General features: G+C 50.1%; 2 protein-coding genes and 1 pseudogene across 2 annotated transcripts; 1 reads left to right on the top strand and 2 right to left on the bottom strand.

Moving 5' to 3' along the window:
- The first annotated feature begins 974 nt into the window (after nucleotides 1-974).
- LOC136510360 (uncharacterized) lies at nucleotides 975-1,856 on the top strand. Its single transcript, XM_066504838.1, has 2 exons — nucleotides 975-1,026; nucleotides 1,084-1,856. Exons 1-2 carry the CDS (start codon nucleotides 975-977, stop codon nucleotides 1,854-1,856), a joined length of 825 nt encoding a protein of 274 aa, XP_066360935.1.
- A 260-nt stretch (nucleotides 1,857-2,116) lies between these two features.
- On the bottom strand, nucleotides 2,117-6,411 carry LOC136512353 (probable glutathione S-transferase DHAR1, cytosolic; annotated as a pseudogene).
- A 137-nt stretch (nucleotides 6,412-6,548) lies between these two features.
- On the bottom strand, nucleotides 6,549-9,851 carry LOC136512352 (probable glutathione S-transferase DHAR1, cytosolic). Its single transcript, XM_066506319.1, has 6 exons — nucleotides 9,521-9,851; nucleotides 9,308-9,398; nucleotides 8,003-8,149; nucleotides 7,349-7,466; nucleotides 6,986-7,126; nucleotides 6,549-6,894 (listed from the first exon to the last, which is right to left on the bottom strand). The coding sequence occupies exons 1-6, from the start codon at nucleotides 9,588-9,590 to the stop codon at nucleotides 6,808-6,810; spliced, it is 654 nt and encodes a 217-aa protein (XP_066362416.1). The 5' UTR covers nucleotides 9,591-9,851; the 3' UTR covers nucleotides 6,549-6,807.
- Between the last annotated feature and the right edge of the window lie 10,811 nt (nucleotides 9,852-20,662).

Raw genomic sequence — 20,662 nt, 5'->3', positions numbered from 1 at the left:
GCGGAGTCTCAGGCGTTTTGTGCGTGCGAGTCCTCAGCTGAGGGGAGAAGCTCATTTGGCAGCGCACGCACGAACCTAGCGCCGTGTTCCATCGTGTCGTTTTGTCCAACGGGTGCACAGCACAGAAACGGCACGGGTTCCTTCGAGAACCCGTTGCGTGGTACAAGGTTTGGCTTGCGTCACACGACGGCGTTCCCAACCGAATCTTTTTTGGTCGATTTCGAATCTGAGCTCACTGATAACAAAATAATATAATATTCATTATCCGTCATATAATAAGAACGATAAGAATTTCTTGTTCTGACGACGAACCCATCTGATTAACACATCATGTGTGTTCGGGAGGCCGTAAACGATCGTGGATTATTTACTGCTGGCTGGTTTGGTATGAGAGAAAAACATTGTTCCCGACTGAAAATTTACGATCGTTTACGAACAAGCGAACAGCTCAAGCTCCACGATTAACTCTCTTTTATTCGTTTTTCGAAGATAATTATATAATAAAGGAGGGCCGAAGAATATCTACAGACGTCGCCATCGCAGAACCACGAGGGAATGCATCGTGCGCATAATAATAATAACCACCAACATATAATGCGCGCTTACTTTGCACCAAGCCATTTTCATTAGAACGCACTTAAAATCAGAAATATGCCCACACAACCTGCTGCTTCCAGGCGAGCGATCACAAATCCACCATAATATTATATAGGAGAACAAGGTAACCATGAAATGAATGCAAGGCACAGCAGAATACAGACCACAAACGCCATCATTGGGTACCAAGGTTACAGTTACAGTAGATGCACGCTCTCAGGGCATGTTTGTATGGAAAGAGGATTCCTAGACATTCCTGCCAGTCAAATCCATCATCACCTCACGTGTTCAAAATTGAGCATGGTTGCCTGGCGCTAGCAGCTCTCCTAAACGTCCGATTTTGGACGCTTCAAGGCTGAGGCTGTGATGGATCATGGATGCCTAAGACTGTCTTCGACAAAAACGACCCAAACACGATACCTATTCACGGTATAGGTCATCTACAATGAAAGCGTCGCGGACGCAAATCTCGGTCTTCTCCAACAGATCCCCTGCGCCTGCCCCCCGCCTTCCTGCAGCGGCCGTCGCCTCCCTTCCCCCCTTTCCCCTCCCGTCCCTCCCCATCCCCGCGGGCCACCAGAGGCAACTCGCCCTCGATTCGTCCCAGCTTCGCCCGGCGGCGAGCGGGATTCGCTCCGCCCCGCGCGGATCTGACTGCTGCGCTCCGTGTCGCCGCTCGAATCCGCCATGAAGGGGGCCAAATCCAAGGGCGTCGCCAAGGCCAAACAGCGCTGGCGCCAGAGTCCGCGTCCCCACCTCCTCCTCCGCCGTGCTCCTCCCTTCCTCAGCTGGAGCGTTTGGCGCAGTCGCTCGCCGGCGCGCGGGCAGCACCGCTGCAGTGCGCCCCCGGTGGCGGCGGGTCGTCCGGGGCGCGACGTGCCACCAGGTCGTCGCCCATGGGATCCTGCAGTGCTCCGCCGCAACCAGAGCCGGCCCCTCTCTCCCCTGATGCCGTCCCCTTCTCCCCCTCCGCCGGTAGGTCCAAATCCATGCGATGGGATGAGATCTCCCTCACTGACGACGAGGACGAGCGCTCCCCCTCCCCCTACCTCGAGGCTGCTCGTCGGGCGTTGGCGCAGCCTGCCTCAGCAGGAGCACCTCCCACAGTCGACTCCGCCTCCCTGCATGCGGCACGGACTGGCGAGATCGAGGCCAGCCCCGGCGACGCGGACCGGCGAGCAAGGGCGAGTGCGGACCGGACAGCAGGGGCAACCTCCCCCGACGGTGCGGACGCAACCTCCCCCGCGCGGAGCTTCTAGGTGTAGGCACGCCTCGCCGTCGTCGTTCGCTCCACCCGATGCCTACAGTGTTTTGCGTTGTGGAGAGAGACGACCCTTCTTTGCCTCCCATCATGTGCTGGTACGCAAAATGGGTGTTGGGATGCGTCCTCCGTTGGAGCGCGGTTCTGGGACGCAAAAATACTGTGCACGATGTATTTTAGGTTTGGGTTGTAGTTTGCCTACGCCGTTGGAGACAGTCTAACCCCAGACGCATAGGAGTGCTGCTAGGTCCAGGCAGATAATTCAAGGATCCATCCAAATGGCCCGCCATAGCATAAAAGACCAAGAGATGCCCATGGTCCCGAGCCAAACCTGCAATGTTAGGTCCATAAAAAAAGCGCACACTTGCAACAGCCACAACTGGGGAGTAATCAGAACATGGCACTCTCCATTTTATTCCAACCCAATCATGCGTCCAAGCTACAGACGAGACGCCTTACCCACACCACTGACAACGACTGATCAGATGAACCGGGGATGTCCACCAGGTACCAACAAGGCACGATGGGTATGGGGGCTTACACGGGCACCCTCGGCCGCCCATCCTGCAATCAGGTGCTCCTTGGTTGGCTTAGTCTTGATGAAAGATTCGCGGCTGAACAGAGCCTGCGGCAAAGACAAACGCGATCTAGATGATTCGATACTGAGCAGGTTATGGAGCTGACAGCAATACGCAGTCACTTGAGCACTTTGTGTACCTTGGTGTAGGCGTGGACGCTGGACAGGCTTTCTGGGACCTTCCAGCGCTTGAAATGCTCCAGCGCCACCACCAGGTGGAAGAGCTTCGGCGCCAGGCTAAGATCAACAGCTGATACATTCTTCCCGCTGATATAGGGGTGGCCCCGCAAACACCACAACATTGATAGTGACGTCAGGGAGGGGAAGTTCCAGTTCAGTCAGTCAGATGAGATTGTAAGACTAAGCAGGGCCCGCTCAGCATGGCGCCTTGTCGAACGAAATTTTTTGCAGTGTGTCATATCCAAACAGGTTAAGTGAGAAGTGTGTGTGAAGTGTCTATTCCCTTGCTGAAAGCAGCAGCCATATCAAAAAAATATTTATAACTTATTACATGAGCTTTGAGATGCTTCTCCAGTGCCTGCAGCTCATACAGAAGTGCCTTCTCTGAACCATCATTAGCATCCTTGCTCATCAAGAATTTGACAAAGGATGGGAAAATCTTTGATCCCCTATCAGCACAACCGTATCGAATCATCAGGCCTAAGCAGTAAGACAGTTACTGAAGCTCAAAACTGAAAATGTACAGCAAAACAAGAACCCAGAGTAACCCTTCAGAAGTAACCTAACAAAGAAGATGGCAATCTTGCAATTTACAAGTATTTCGCATGCTAAAGATCAACGGCGTGACAGATCGTACAGCTGCTTCCCACTGAAACTTATGGTCTGTATATACCTGAGAAATGCATTACCTCCTTTTTCTTTTAGGAGGTATTACCAATGAAAATTACAAGTACACGAGGCACCTTTAGCGATCAATGTTGGTTTTACTGAGACCTAAAAAATAACTTTACAGGTCTAAATATATAGCAAGGATTTTCTGAAACAAACAACAGTTCAACTTAGGACCCATTTGGAACATGGAGATTTCACATTAAAATATTTTAAATTCCCTAGGAATTCATACTTGACCTAGCTCCTTCCCTAGTAAAATGGATATGAGCGAGACATCTTACACTGATGCATATTCTGGAGGGGTGATCAGAGATGGAGTTGGGTACTTCTTCTCAATGACTTGGGTGATCACATCAGAATTAGCAATCCATTTGCCATCACCACCGTTATACACAGGTACCTTACCCTCTGGGCTGATCTTCAGAAACCTGAAAAAGTCTTTGCAGTAGGTTAGATGTGAAGATCACAAACAGACAAACCCTAGAGTCCAAATGGGCTAATTTACACCCTTGGCTCACTGAAATTTTCAAAGCTGCAAAATCTTATTCCATCTTCAAATTTAGAAAAGTCATCACAAATTCAGATGGGAGGGTGTATAATTCCGAAAGTGCCAGCACACAAATTGAGAAGGTCGTTTTGGTAATTTCAACATTTAATAATTAATGGCTTTCACAGAGAAAAACATCATGCCTTCTCCAATGCCCCTAAACTGGCTGTGATCCAAGTAGATCAGAACTCAATCCATTCAAGAAGACATATGCAACTCTACCAGACAAGATACTGAATGTTCACTGTTGAACAACGGTATGGGGTTTATGTTCTTTGACAGCCTTTTAAGTCCCAAAAGAAATATGCACAAGTATTCCAACATAAGTCTAGTAGGCTACAGCTTGTTCCTGAAAACTAGAGAAGAATTCAATGATGAGACAATGAGATCAATTCAGTACAAAGAGTTGATTAGTATAGAATCCAAGATTAAGCAGTGTTTTCAATGCCAGTTCCAGGATACAATTCAGTTAAACCAATGAAATCTACCACATCCAACGAATCCACTAAATATCATCTAAAATCTCCAAAGCAAAACAAGCAGAAAGCACAAAGATTCTGTCTTCTACTGTTCCCGCCTTCCTGGTCCAGTACCAGTCTATCAATGAAACTATGAAAACTACAGCAGAGAAATCTCTGCCCCAGAACAACTTGAGTGTCGAAAATAAGACACGACCTCAGTAGCACTTTGTCAACTAGTTGTCAGACCCTGCAGGATACTGCTCTGGAAAATAAACAGGAAAGGTAAACGAGACGGACCATCCAGGCTTGTTGCTGAGGTCAATGAGCTTCAACTGGTAAGGGACTTTCTTCTCCTCCAGAGTGAGCAGAACCCTCTGCGAGAAAGGACCTGGCAATTCCATTGAACCATCCAAACCAAACCAAGGTCAGCGAAACAGCTAGGGTTTTAATTTGGGTCGGATCGGACTGGGAAATGTCGAAATGAGAACGAGATGTGGTTTTAAAAGATGATAGGAAGCAAGGGACGGGAGCACTCACAGTCGCCAAGCTTGTCAGGAGCCCCGACAGCAGCCTTCACGCACACCTCCACGGCCGTAGCAATGGACAGTCGCGCCACTGACACTGTCAAAGAGAGCATCAATGACAGCAGCAGAACTAGGAGCGCCACTGTGGTGGTGTTCTTGTGCCCTGCAGCCATTGGTGTATCTAGCCCAAGCTTCTCCCGTCAGTGCTTCTTGGATGATGTGTTGCGGCGCAAGCTGCGTGCATGGGCCCAGCTTTATATACAAAGTGAACCTGATAGGTTGCTGGCCAGTCACTATCTCTTCTATATCTATATTTGTATCTATATCTATTCTATATCTATTCTTCTTATATATCTCTATATCTACTATCTACTACTTACTATAATATAATATAATATAATAATATATTCTTCTATACCTCTATATATTCTATCTACTACTTAATATGTATCTATATCTATATTCTTCTGTTTATATTCTTTGATGGCCTTAAGTCCCAAAAGAAAAAAAAAATGCACAAAAGTAACGCAAGAGTGCTCTAGTAGGCTACAGCTTGTCCCTGAAAACTAGAGAAGAACACTGATGACCCGATGAGACGATGATGAATTCGGTAGGATACATGGGTCTGAATTGTATATAATGCAAGACTAAGCAGTGTGGATTTCAATGCCAGTCCCAGGCTACAAGTTGGTCAGATCAAGGAAATCTACCACATCCAACGAATCCACTAAAATACTAAATATCATTTATATCTCCAAATCAAACAAGCAGACAGCAGAAAGGTTCTCTGTCTCATACGCTGTTGCCACTCCAATACCAGTCTACCACACTGAACCTCTGAAAAAATGAAGTCAAGACAGCAGAGAAATATCTGCCCCCAAAACAATTGGAGCGAAAAGAAAATAAGACACGATCTGAGTAGCACTTTGCCAATTAGTCAGACACTGCAGAATGCTGTTCTGGAAAATAATAAACGAAAGAGGAGAAAGAGACAAACCATTCAGGCTTGTTGCTGAGGTAATGAGCTCCATCTGGTAGGGAGCCCCCTCCTTTCCCTCCAGCATGAAGCACCCTCTTGAGAAGGGGTCTACCATACCGAACCTCTGAAAACGAAGTCAAGATAGCAGAGAAATTTCTGCCCCAAAACAGTTGGAATGTAGAAAAAAAGGACATGAACAGAGTAGCACTTTGACAATCACTCGTCAGATATTGTTGAATACTGCACCAAACAGTTTCATTAACATGTGCTTGAAAAAAAATCCAGGTCAGAAATATGCCCATATATATAAGATAACCTGATGCTCAGGCTATCACCAATTCACCACAGGAGAACAGAAAATCATGAAAGCAAGGCACAACAGAATGCACACCACAAGCGGACGCGCGTGTAGCGCAGTGGCAGAGCTCCGGTGGTTGGAGCTGGCCGGCCAGGGTTCGAACCCCGGTTCTGCACCGCTTGCTTCGCGCAAGCAAATAATTTCCAAGCGTTTGCCTCTCGCGTGATGCCACAATGGGATCGTGACGTGCCCGTCGCCTACGAAATCAGAGGATTTCGGTGATCTCAAGAAAGACGCGATCTTCAGATCTGAGTGTAGCTATAGGTTTGTTTGTACACGGGTGGTGTGTGTAGTGTGCGTGTGTTGAGTGGGCATGCGTGTGTACGAACAGATGCTACAGCTGTACCCAGATGAGAGGCAAAAAAGAAAAGAAAAAAAGAATGCACACCACAAGCATAAAAGCAGCCCATTATTTGGTACCCACCTTACAGTAGCATAGGATCAAGAGATGCCCATGGTCTCGAACGAAACCGACAACAGAAGGTAAGGCACAATTGCAACAGCCAGAACTGAGTACTCGAGACACGGCACTGCATTATTCCAACTCAATCATGCATCTAGGCTACAGACGCGACACCTATCCACACCACTGACAACGACTGATCAGATAAATGGATGGAGTCCACCAGGTAGCACCAAAGCAGAAGGCGCTTATGCGTTCACCTTGGGCGCCCATCCCGCAATCACGTGCTCCTCGGATGGCTTAGTCTTGACAAAAGATTCACGGCTGAAAAGAGCCTGCACAAAGACAAAAGTGAGCTCGGTTATTTGATTCTAGTACAGGTTATGGAGCTGATAGTGAAATGCAATCACTTGAACACTTGTGTACCTTGGTGTAGGCGTGGACGTTGGTTAGGTTTTCTGGGATCTTCCAGCCTTTGAAATGCTCCAGTGCGACCTGGAGGTGGAAGAGCTTTGGCGCAAGGCTAAGATCAGCCGCTGACACGTTCTCCCCATTGATGTAGGGGCCCTGCAAACACCAGAGTATTGATAATGACGTTAGGAAAGGCATGGTTCAATCAGATATGATGGTGAGACTAAGCAATGCCAGAGCACCAAGTCATCAAATCAAACCAAAAATAATCTGTGTCATATCCAAACAGGTTAAGTGCACAGAAGAATGTGTTGTGTCTATTTCCCTGCTGAAAGCAGCAGCCATATCAAACTGTAAGAGGTCAAGCATTTAACTTACATGAGCTTTGAGATGCTCATCCAGTGCCTGCAGCTCATCCAGAAGCGCCTTCTCTGAACCATCACTAGCATCCTTGCTCTTCAAGAACTTGACAAAGGCTGGGAAAATCTTTGATCCCCTGTCATTACAACCATATCAGATCATGTGGCATAAGCACTAAGACAATTGCTGAAGCTCAAAATTGAAATGCACAGCAACACAATAACCCAAAATAATGCTTCAGAATAAACTTAATAATGGAGATAGCAATCTTGCAAGTTACAAGTATTTCACAAGCTATAAATCAGACGCTTGACAGATCCTATTGCAGCTGCTTCTCATACTGAAACTCATGACCAGTATGCCTGAGAAATATATTACTTCCTTTTTCTTTAGTATAGATATTGCCTGTGAAAATTACAAGTAAAACCCTACTAGATTGTGATTCTTCAGGTGAATGAATTATGAACTGCCAGCTATTTGAACATAATACACCTCTGAAATGAATGCAGATACAACTAAGATCTCACCCTTTTAAATAATAATTGCAGAACATAGGCTCCATTCAGAACATGGGGCTTTCAAGTCAAACTGTTTAACGCCATAGGAATTAACAGAAATAGAGAATCACCCATGTTAAAACATAGCAAGATGGATGTGAGCAACACATCTTACACTGATGCATATTCTGGAGGGGTGACCAGAGATGGAGTTGGGAACTTCTCCTCAATGACTTGAGTGATTACATCAGAATCAGCAATGCATTTACCATCACCACCTTTGAGCACAGGCACCTTACCCTCTGGGTTAATCTCCAGAAACCTGAAAGAGCCATTACAGTAGGTTGGATGAAAAGATTACAAATAGACAAAAAAAAACAGAGTCTAAATGGACTTAACTACACTTACACCCTTGGCTCACTGAAAAAAAAATAGAAGCCGCAAAATCCTCTTCAATCTTCAAATTACACTGAAAAAACCTCAAACCTTCTCTAGTGCGCATAAACTGGTTGTAATCCAAGTACACCATAGAACTCTAATTCATCAGGGAAGACATATGCAGATGGACCAGACAGCTTTAAGTTCTCAGAAATAGAGGAGGAGGGAGGATGGGATGCATAAGAATTCCCAGGTAAAGCTACTAACCAGCGTCACATATTAAAAATAGGAGGCAGTATTAAGCTACAGCTCATTCCTTGAAACTAGAAAAAAAAAATCACCAGAGAGATCAGTTCAGCAGGACACATGGGGGCCGAATAGTACAGAATTCATGACTAAGCTGTGTGGATTTTTCCAGTGCCAGTTACAGGCTGCAAGTCAGTCAGATCAAGGAAATCTACCACATCATTCACAAAAAAAAAAAGGAAATCTACCACATCCACCGAATGCACTAAAGATCTAGAGTTCTAGACACTAGACATTAATACTACAATTCTACAAAGGCCGCGTTTAGTTGGCCACCGGATTCGGCGCCGGCTGAATTTGCGCACTGTAGCTACACTGTGGCGTTTTGTTTTTATTTGGTAATAATTGTCCAATCGTTGACTAATTAGGCTCAAAACGTTCGTCTCGCAAAGTACAACCAAACTGTACAATTAGTTTTTGATTTCGTCAACATTTAGTACTCCATACATATACCGCAAGTTTGATGTGACGGGGAATCTTCTTTTCACATAGTGCAAGTTCTGGAATTCTAGGCAACTAAACATGGCCAAAGCAAACAAGGAGACAACGCAAAGATTCCCTGTCTCGAATACTGTTCCCAGTCTACCACAGTGAGGTGACCGAACCTCTGGTCTCTGGAAATGAAGTCAGGACAGCAGAGAAGATGTTATTATTATTAAAAAAAAGACACGACGTGAGCGGCGCTTTGCCAATCGATTGTGAGACACCGCGTGCAGAACAGCAGAATGCTCCTGTGGAAAAAAATATATATAATAATAACAAGCGGCGGAAAGGGGAGAGAGGGAGCGAGACAGACCATTCGGGCTTGTTGCCGATGTCGACGAGCTTCACCTCGTAGGGGACCTTCTTCTCCTCCAGCGTCAGCAGCACCCTCTGCGAGAACGGGCCTGCAAGCAGGAGGTTTCAGTCCCATCCAAACCAAACCAGACCACACCAGGATCAGCGAGACAGCTAGGGTTCCGGGCGAAATCGAGCGCGGGGGACGGGGGACGACGGGGGGAGCACTCACAGTCGCCGAGCGTGTCGGGCTTCCCCGCGGCGGCCTTCACACACACCTCCACCGGCGCCACAGCGGCCATGGCGATTGGCGACAGACGGCGATCGGTTCGCTTCCGCTTGCTTCCTTCCTCCCGGTCGATCTGACGAGTGACGAGGCGAGGAGGTGTTCTGCCTTGCGGTGGGCCGGTGAGGAGAGACCGACCGGCAGTTATAGCAGAGGGATCGCACCGGACAGGGACGGGACGGGCGCCCGCGGGTCGCTGACGTGCGGGGCCAGCTGACGGTCCCTTCCGTGGGCCCGGTTCTAGAGCCTTCGGGAACCGGGCCGTGTTTGAGGCCTCGTGGAGGTGTTGGTAGCACGAACCAGGACGCGTTGTCGCTCTCGCTCCCTCTCGTGCGCTTTTGAGAAAGGGTGAACGTCTGAACGAGACGAGACAAAAGATGATTCCTCAAAAGATTCCGGTGCGCGCTGCTGCTCCTTTTGCCAACGACGTGGCCTTCTCTCTTCTTCCGAATGATGATGAATGGAGACGGCGAAGGGTAATATTTTTTTTTAAATTACACGATACGACGTAGACATCCAACACGTACGTACACTCACCCCGGTAGATCTCGAAATTCACGAAGTCATCACAGACGCCTCACTATCGACGGAGAATGGTAATACTTCCTCTGTTGCTGTAAAGAGGGGATTCTCTTTTCAACTTTGATCAAATACTTTAAATAAGTATTTATGGTATTCTCTCTTCAACTTTGATCAAATATATATTATATAAGAACAATATTAATATTTATGGTGCCTAATTAGTACAATCAAGCTTAAGAAAGTTTATCGGCATGAATTCTACTGTGGCACTCTTTTTTTTCGGCTTGCCACTACCAAAGATTGTTGCTGAGACTATGTTTTGCAAACTATATGGTAGCTAATACAGTAATCCCCTCTCTCTCGAAAAAAAAAACAAGGTGACATGTGGATGCCTAATTCCTCTTTTTTTTATGGGTTGAGTTCATAATTTTAATATTTTACTTGGAGTTGAGTTCAAAACCTTTTTCCTTGCATAGTTCGTATTCTACTTGAAAGTTCTTTAGATTCATAACCTAAAGTTATTTTTTGGTGGCCAACCTTAGATATAAGGACAAGGGCTCAAAACCGAGGCGAAGGATTTTGTCCTGCTTCTTGTGTTTTTATATTCATAACCTAAAGTCACATGATTCAAGTTCAAAGTTTTTATATCAAATTTAATAAAGACCTAAAATTCTGGGTCAATAAAAGTATTAAGCTCGATGTTAAAAAGAATATAAATATTGGAGTTTTAAGTTCAAAGCTCTCTTAATCCAAAATCGGATTCAAGTTGTTGATTTTGAGTTTAAACTTGCCTTTTCATACCTTTTGTTGAAGACCAGGTGAGTCAACAATGTGTTGTCCATTTGAAACATTTGAAATTGGGTCTTGTGAGTTCAATATCTTTTTACTTTGTAACATATTCTATATTATTTTTATTTTAGGAAAGCATTGTCCTATATCTCTTTCTATTAATATTTGTATATCTCTTTGAACTCATAATACCTATAGCTAGGTGTATATCTCTTTCACTTAATGATACCTATATACCTAGCTCTCATCTCTTTCAATATATTATCTATATATCATTTGATGTGAAAATGATATCTATATCTAGCTTTCTATCTATTTCAATTAGTTATATCCAAAACAATATCTTTGTCTAACTGTCGGTGCAGAAAGTGACCAACACGTAAATATTTATAGTTTTGCCGTACGTTGTGATCGGATGTGGCCTAGCACTCAATGACACAGGGTTTATACTAGTTCAGGCAACGTGCCCTACGTCCAGTTTGAGTCGGTCGGTGACTTTATTCCTGAGCCCAAGTGCTCGAAGTTTGCAGTGGGGTTACAAACGATAAGGAGAAAGATGGGGGTTATAAGAGGTCCGGTCGAACTCTGGTCAGAGGGGCCGAGAGCGACGGGAGCTCCACTATGTGCTATGTGTTCGAGCGTGTGCTCGAGGTTTGAACCTGGTGGCTCTGTTGTTGTGTTCTAGTGAACTTGATCGATCTGAATCAACTTATCTGTTGGAAGAGAGCGCACCCCCTTTTATAGATGAAGGGGGTGGCCTTACAAGTGAGAGGGAGAGAGTACGTTCGCTGCTAAGTCTTGCTGCCCACGTCGGCGGGTACAAGATGATGGTAGGCACCCACAATACTGTCGAATGTCAAATGCACGTGGGAGGTTGCGTCGTCTTCTTCAGGTATGGCAGATATCGGCACCTGCTATACTGTTGATGCCCAGAGGCATGTGAGGGGTTTTACCATGTTCGCCTGGTAAGGTAAATACCGACGCCCACAACACTGTTGATGCCTAGAGGCATGTGGGGGGAGCCTTACCGTATTTGTCTGGTATGGGAGTTTGATGGCGCCCACAACACTGTAGGGGAAAATGTCGACGCCTACAACACTACTTGCGTTCTGTCATGCTAGGGAGGTCGCAGGGTACTGTCCTGCTGGTATACAGGGTACGATCCTTGATATTGCGGTTGACTTGAGTGCGCTGCCTTACTTTCTCTGTCCGTTTCCTGGTCCTTACCGAGCGGGCGTCCCCGGTCAGTTGGTCTCAGTCGGCTCTGATTGCGCAAGTTGGAGTGGAGTTGTAAGCAAGGGTTCGACGCATCCCGTGTCGGAGAAGTGGGTTGGAGTCGGAAGTGGTGTTTGGCCAAGCCTTCTGGTCGGAGAGGCCGTTCAGAGGCGGGCTGGAGACCGAAGCGAGCGCTCCGGTCGGAGAGGTGGGCCGGTGTCAGAAGCGGGCGTCGTTCCTCCTCGGCCAGGCCTTCTGGTCGGAGATTGGATCGTCCTTCTGGCCTGTCATCTAGGTATTTGGGTCAGCCCATGAGTTGCGTGTTGCTCGCAACATCGTCTGTCGGGCCGAGCCTTTGTTGGGAAGCTGGTCCACGAGGGACCCCGGGTTTATGAACCCGACAGGAGCTCCCGGGTGATTCGGGTAGAATCGTCTGGGGGTTTTTGTCTCGACGGCGGGTGCACGCAAGTGCACCCGCGGGTGTAGCCCCCGAGCCCCCGGGCGATTCGGGCAGAATCGTCTTGGGGGTTTTTCATGTTGTCAGCGAGAAAAGTTTTCGTTTTGTCAGTGGGTGTGCGCGAGCGCACCCGCGGGTGTAGCCTCCGGGCGATTCGGGCAGAATCGTCTGGGGGGTTTTGTCAGTGGGCGTGTGTGTGTGTTTTAGTCGAGGCGGAGTCGGTGGTTTAGTTCAAGGATCGGGTGAGTCGGAGCTCGCGGATCCTGGCCTTGATGCAGCCCGCGCAGCCGAGGCAGTTAGTTTTGGGATCGAACAAGACGAAGCTCGCGGATCCTAGCGTCGGTGTGTGCCGCGGGATCAGGCAAGTCGAAGTCGTGGATCCTGGCGTCGGTGTAGCCCACGCAGTCGAGGTAGTTAGTTTAGGGATCAGACGAGACGAAGCTCGTGGATCCTGGCGTCGGTGTGCGCCGTGGGATTAGGCGAGTCGGAGTCGTGGATCCTAGCGTTGGTGTAGCCCGCGTAGCCAAGGCAGTTAGTTTAGGGATCGGGCGAGACTGAGCTCGCGGATCCTGGCGTCGGTGCGCGCCGTGGGATAAGGCGAGTCGGAGTCGTGGGTCCTGGTGTCGGTGCATCCCTCGCAGCCAAGGTAGTTAGTTTAGGGATCGGACAAGACGAAGCTCATGGATCCTGGTGTCGGTGCGCGCCGTGGGATCGGGTGAGTCGGAGTCATGGATCCTGGCGTCGGTGCAGCCCACGCAGTCGAGGCAGTTAGTTTAGGGATCGGGCGTGTCAGAGCTCGTGGATCCTGGCCTCGGTGCAGCCTGCGCAGCCGAGGCAGTTAGTCAGTTAGTTTAGGGATCGAACGAGATGAAGCTTGCGGATCCTGGCATCGGTGCGCGCCGTGGGATCGAGCGAGTCGGAGTCATGGATCCTGGTGTCGGTGCAGCCCACACAGCCGAGGCAGTTAGTCAGTCAGTTTAGGGATCGGATGAGACATAGCTCACAGATCCTGACGTCGGTGCGCACCGTGGGATCGGGCGAGTCAGAGTCATGGATCTTGGCGTCGGTGCAGCCCGTGCAGCCGAGGCAGTTAGTTTAGAGATCGGATGAGACGGAGGTTGCAGATCCTAGCATCGGTGCGCGCTGTGGGATCGGGTGAGTCGGAGTCATGGATCCTGGCGTTGGTGTAGCCCGCATAGCCGAGGCAGTTAGTTTAGGGATCGGACAAGACGAAGCTCATGGATCCTGGCGTCGGTGCGCGCCGTGGGATCAGGTGAGTTGGAGTCATGGATCCTGGCGTCGATGCAGCCCACGTAGCCGAGGCAGTTAGTTTAGGGATCGGATGAGATGGAGCTCGCGAATCCTGGCCTCAGTGCAACCCGCGCAGTCGAGGTAGTTTAGTTTAGGGATCTTGAGCCCCTGAACCCCGTTGGGCTTGGTAGGGGTCAGTTTGAGTTTTGTGCGTTACCCCGTCCTCAATTTCTCACAACCGGAGGGGCTGAGCTTTGTCGCTTGCCTTGATCACTCGGGCTCGAGTGACGCACTCGGTGAGCTCGCTAACGGGTATAATCGAGCGGAATCTGGGTCCGTCATTCATGACGGGGTCGGCATAGCCCTCTTATGACATTCCACTGCTCCTTTACCTATAACCTGATAGATGCCTAGGTCGTTCTGGAGACTGACCCGGGTGGCCCGCTGGCCTCCCCTCAACGGAGATTCTGTGGGTTTGGTGAGAGGTTTAGGATCGAACGAGAAGATTGAGATGACCCTGTCTACTTCGGGGCAGACTAGGCGAGGGCCGCACGGGGCTCATCTGTGTTTTCTCCCCTGGCTCTGTTTGACATGAGGCAGCCTCGAGCCCTTTGTGGGCTGGCCTTCGAACCCTGGTTGGTCGTTGCTCATGTTGAATGAGGCAACTGCCGCTTCGTGACACAACACGGAGCGTTGTGATGCATTTCGTCGCATGTGCGATGCCTTAGTTCCTGAGCCCCCAGACGATTCAGGGCCCAAATCGTCCGAGGGGTGCAGGCATATGGAATGAATGCGTGTATGGACGTATGATTATATAAAGAAAGAGCGGGGGTCGGTAGTGTTACCTTGACGACTCGAGTGACGGGGTTTGTAGAGCTCCAATCAAAAATGTCCGACCAAGACCCGTGCTCGTCATTCGTGACAGAGTCAGCATGGCCTACATGGGGCGTCCCTTTGCTCTTTACCTATCTCTCGGTGTTTTCCTAAGCCATTCGATCGACTTAGGAAGCCCGATTGTCTCTCCTAGCGGAGATCCTGTTGTTTGGGTTTTTTCAAGTCTTGCCTGGGGAGGCGGAGAGCCGCCTGCGTGTGTTGGCACTTTGTTTCTTATGCCCGGCGTGCGGTAGTGGTGGGCCATACCCAAGCCATGTCCCATCTGACCAGGCGTCGTTCCGTCGGGCAGAGTGTGTCTCATCGGTCAGGGTGCGTCCCATTGTATCCCATCTGCATTAAATGGGGAAGGGAGAGGGTTTTTCGCTCCCATCGTTTCGCTTTTCCCTGATCGCCGCGCCTTCCCTAACTGTTGTGCCCTTTTAAGTAGTTGAAGGGAGAGGTCTTTGAAAGGGTCGAGACGGCGACTAGAGGGGGGGTGAATAGTCCTTTTTGAAACTTAATCACGTTGGCTAACCGAAACAAGTGCAGAATTAAAACTATCGGTCTAGCCAAGACTACACCCCTCTATATATGTTCACTAGCACCTTGCAAGGATACTAATTATGCAACTAAGGTGCCGAGCTAGCTAGAGCTCTCCTAAACAATTCTAGGAGCAAGGTTACACAAACCTATGCCACTAGTACTTTAAGCAACAAGGGAGCTCCTACACATGCTAGTAAGCAAAAGCACAAAGCTAACTAAGCTCACTAGCAATGCTCAATAACAAGGCAACCAATGCCTAATTAGAGAGCGCAAATACTTAGCTACACAAACTAAGCAATGTGACTAACAAGGTTACTAAAACTAAATTAGCCACGCAGGGGGAGCTACTTCTATGCTACACAAGCAAGAAGGTAATTAGCAAGCTACACAAGCTATCTAATTATAAGAGCAACTACACAAGCTTAATATGTATAAAAGTAATTACAAGCTTGTGTAATGGGGATGCAAACCAACGGGAAGAACAAGGTTGACACGATGATTTTTCTCCCAAGGTTCACGTGTTTGCCAACACGCTAGTCCCCGTTGTGTCGATCGCTCACTTGGTGGTTCGGCGGCTAATTTGCATCACCCGCTAAGCCCGCATGTCAGGCGCCGCAAGAACCTACCCCTTGAGTGAGGGTAGCTCAATGACACGCTTTACTAGAGTTGCTCTTCACGGCTCCCGCGGGGCGAGCACAATGCCCCTCACAGGCACTTCTTCGGAGCACCGCACAAGCTTCTTGCGGGCTTCGACGGAGACCACCACCAAGCCATCTAGGAGGTGGCAACCTCCAAGAGTAACAAGCACCACCGGCTTGCAACTCGATCACCTAGTGCCACTTGATGCAACCTCACGATGCAATCGCACTAGAATCACTCACTCACACAATCGGATGATCACTATCAAGTATGTGTGAGATGGAGGGCTCCTAAGCACTCTCAAGCATGGACACAAAGTCCCCCAAGGTGCTCCTATCTAGCCATGGCCAAAGGCCACTTCTATTTATTGCCCCAAGGGCTAAACTAGCCGTTACCCTTTCACTGGGCAAAAATCGGGCCGACCGGACGCTCTGGTCGTGTTGACTGGACGCTGGACCTCAGCGTCCGGTCGCCCACAGATGACCACGTGCCCTGATTCCAACGGTCACTTGACCTGACCGGACGTAGCGGTAAAACTGACCGGACGCTGAAGCCCCAGCGTCTGGTCGTTTCCAGTAAGCTCCCCGAGGCGTATTTCTTCGACCGGACGCGTCCGGTCGACCTTGACCGGACACAGACCAGCGTCCAGTGCAATATCCTCGGTACTGTGCAGACCCGACAGTTCGACCAGGCACAGCCTTTCAGCGTCTGGTCGCTGAGTGACACAGCGTCCGGTCAGTAGACCGACGCCAGCATCATTTCGACCAACTCCATTTCAACTCTAACTTCTTCACCCTTGCACAAATGTGCCAACCACCAAGAATTTGCATCCGGCGCAATAGAAAATAGGCATTCCATTTTTCTGAAAGCGTCGAACCCATCTCAACCCTGCAAACACCACCTCCTTTGTAAATGTGCCAAGACCACCAAGTGTACACCACCATGTGTATGTGTGTTAGCTTTTCACAATCATTTCCCAAAGGATGTTAGCCACTCAACTTGCCACGCCACTCGATCCTAGCGACGATGCAAAGTTAGATCACTCGAGTGGCACTAGATGACCGATTTGCAAACAAGTTTGCCCCTCTTGATAGTACGGCCATCTATCCTAAACCCGGTCATAAACTTCTCTACACACCTATGACTGGTAAAATGAAATGCCCTAGGTTATACCTTTGCCTTGCGCATTCCATTCCATCTCCTCCAATGTCGATGCAACACATGCACCAACACGATCAACAATGATATGATCCACTTCATATCATCACGTGATCATATTGGTTCATCGATCTTGACTTCACTTGCCCTTCACCATTGCCATCGTCCATCGGCGCCAAGTCTTGCTCAAGCTTCACCGCCACGCGGTCCATCACTCCAAAGCCTTCGACTTGCCCTTCACGCTTGCAACCGGTCCATCAAGCCAAGTCTTGTCTTGATCTTCTCCACCTTGATCACATGACTCAATGTCATGTCTCATGTGCAATAAGCTCCTTCATCATCACATGTGTGAGCTTTGCAACATCTCCAAGCCATTTTCACCTCCATGGCATATGTTGTTCACACACATGTACCTATGGACTAATCACCTGTGTATCTCACATAAACACAATTAGTCCACCTAAGTTGTCACTCAATTACCAAAACCAAACAAAGACCTTTTAGGCTTTCGCCCCGTTCCTTCGCCTATTCCTCATCTACCGTCTCTTCTATTTCTTCCTTCTCGCCAAGAGCGTCTGAGTGCCGTGGCGGTTCCTAGGAGAGAAAAGGGAGAGATCGAGGGAGAGGAGAAAACTCACAAATCCATTCGTGGACCCAAAGTGAAATGTTGGGCTGGAGGTCATCCACTGTGAGGGAGTCGGTGCTAGAGGCCTTCGTCGTGAAGGGGCTTCTACCGCCGAAGGAGGTGACGCACTAGAGGGCTCCCGGGAGGGAGGATTTCCTGCAACCTTAGCCCAGCAAGGTGGTTTCCTTCCTCGCCTTCCATGAGCGTGGGTTAGGATACCCCGCGCACTGGTTCCTACGTGGGCTCCTCAACGAGTGGGGTCTGGAGTTGCAGCACCTCAATCCGACTAGGGTGCTGCATATCACCAGCTTCATCACCGTCTGTGAGGCCTTCCTCGGGATGGAGCCGTATGCGGACTTCTTTCAATGGCTGTTCTCGGGGTGAACTTTGTCGATGGGGAATCCACCTGAGGCCGCGCCAGTGGGGGGCTTCGCCCTATAGAAGAAACCAAGCACAGGGGGCTCGTATCCCGCGTACATCCCCTGTGACTCCAAACGGGGGTGGCATGGGGAGTGGTTCTATATCAGGAACTCGATGGAGGCACCGTTCTCGGCATTCACCGGTGAAAGGCTAGAGAGGCGGGAAAGTTGGTTGTGGGGCCCTTCCCATCGGGAAAAGAAGAAGGTGGAGATCATCGAGGTGGAGCTCCAAAAGCTCATGCGGTGCGGCCTTGATGGGGTACGGGTGTTCCACACCCTCTACCACCGTCGGATTACTCTGTTGGTGGAGAAGGCTTGGCCGATGTGGAAGTACGGTGGCCCGACGGACCTCGATCGTGCGTCGCCGGAGGAGCTACCGAATGATGAGGTCTAGAGTTGCCTCGACCGGGTGCTGCAGCTGAAGCCCAAAGAGAAGGTCGATGGAAAGCCTGGACCTCTCAACGCCTTGGTGATGTCCAAACTGGTATGCTCTCCTCTCTTTACTCCGTGTTCCTTTTCCCTTTGCTTTCCTGGTTTTTTTATTTTGAGCCGCCTATTTTGTAGGGACTTGACGCTTACAAGTCTCGGCCGCACCTTCCGAAGGGGCCAGAGGGCGCGGCTCGGTAGGCCGCCCAGAAGGAGGTGGCGAATGCCAAGAAAAAAAAGAAAGCCAAGGAGGCTCGGTGGAAGTATGAGAAGGAGAAGGAGATCACCCGGGGCGTGAAGGCTAGGGAAAATAGGAGCGATGTTGAGTCAGAGCTCGAGTCGGAGGACCCCATAGAGGTGGATGACATGATCTTCTCCGAGGAGGAGGAAAGCTAGGAGGTCATTGCGACCTCAGTGGAGTGTCATGATCCTGCGACCGTGTCCACTGGCTGTGAGCAGGAGGCGAAGAGGCGCGTCGATGTTCCCGTGCCAAGGAAGCGTGCTGCTTGTGCGGATGCCACCGGTGAACGGGAAGCAAAGCGGACACAGTCACTGTGCCCTTCGGTGGCGTCGCTGGTCTCGTCCCCACCTGCCACGGGCGCGCCCAAGCAAGCCAGGCAGTCAGAGGAGTGGGCTTGCACCCACGCGTCGCCGGGGCTAGCGCCAGTGCGTGACTCAGAGTGGGAGGATGCCCCGCCTGCTGCTCCGGTCGACGTGCCCTGAGGCGAAGGTCGTGGTGGGTCGCAACCTAGGAGCGGTCCTCGCCCTATGGGCCCATCGACATCGGTTCTTGGTTTCAGAGTCATACCGCTTACATCCCGGTATGTCTTTCTTTGTTTCTTTTCGATCTTGCTATTGAGTCTTTTTTGGAGTATGACTGATCTATACTTTTTGACAACGACCGGACGCTGACAGGGTTGAGCATTGCCTCAACTCCTATGCAGGAGGTTTGGAGGCCCGCCTTGCAGGGCACCACGGTGAGCGGTGGGGAGAGCAGGGTGGTAGCGGTGGATCCTTCCCTTTCGGGGGCGGCGCCCATCGGATCGGTCGCTAGTACGGTGGCAGCAGTGGCGGCGATGTTGGCGGTGATCCCGATGGCGACGACAGAGGTCGCGTCGAAGGTAACCCTTGTGGCCCCTCCTCCGTCGGCTGTGGTGGAAGAGGAGAGGGAGACTGGGTTCCCTGCCTCGCTGGGCGGAGGGCTACATGACTCATCGTCCCGGTTGGGGCCGAAGGTGTTAGGGGATGTGGTCGGGCTAGAACCGGAACATCTGTTGGTGGGCCACGAAGGCAAGGTGGTGGAGAACCCCTCCGACGACAAAGCGGATGACATGGTGGAGCTCCCAGCGCCGTCATGGGAGCTGGTGGTGGTCCGGTCGGAGGCTGGGCCCTCCAGCGAACTGGAGGAGACCGACCTAGTGTGGCCCTACCTTGAGGACCCGACCAAGGTTCGGTTCATCCTTTAGGATTCACAGGAGTGTTAGCTCTGGGACATCCTTGGAGAGAGAGGACTTGCCATGGAGTCTGATCTTGCCAAGTTGTCTATGAAGCTCAAGGATGCCCAGGGGCGGGTTAAGTCTATCTAGCGGTTGGTCAAGGTCGACCTACAGCACATCGCGGAGGTGAGTTTCCCACGCTTGTCCTTGACCCCTTGGTCTCTCGTTGGTTGCCTCAGCATGTTTGCTTCTTTGTTTTTGTAGGGTCTACAGGAGATGTCGTGTTGTAAGTCCTGTTTCCTCCAGATGGAGCACGTCCGGATGGCCAAGCTTGAGCGTCAGCTAGAGTCTGCCCGTCGTGAGTCCCAGGACCGGGCAGTGGAGGCGACCAGGGCACAAACAGCAGAGCAGCTCGTGGCAGAGCGGGTGACCGCCGCCGAGCAAGGGCTTGAGGCGGCGAAGGCCTGCTAGGCGAAGATTGAGGTAGAGCTACGAAAGTCCCTGGCGGACACCTAGGCGGCACTCCAAAGATCCCTAGAGACCCTGGAGTCAGAGCGAAATGCCCTGGAGTCAGAGCGAAAGGCCTGGTCAGAGGCAGACCAGGAAGTGCTCGCGCTTCAGGGCCGGGTGATGGGGACAGAGGAGGCGAACGCCCGACTACGTGAGCAGGTGACCTGATGGGCGGAGGGGCTCTCTATCCTTGAGAACACCCACCTTAGTAAGTACCTTTTCTGC

Source organism: Miscanthus floridulus, chromosome 16 (assembly GCF_019320115.1).
Source record: "Miscanthus floridulus cultivar M001 chromosome 16, ASM1932011v1, whole genome shotgun sequence".
Classification (NCBI taxonomy): Eukaryota; Viridiplantae; Streptophyta; class Magnoliopsida; order Poales; family Poaceae; genus Miscanthus; species Miscanthus floridulus.
This window is presented reverse-complemented; position numbering and strand designations above follow the sequence as displayed.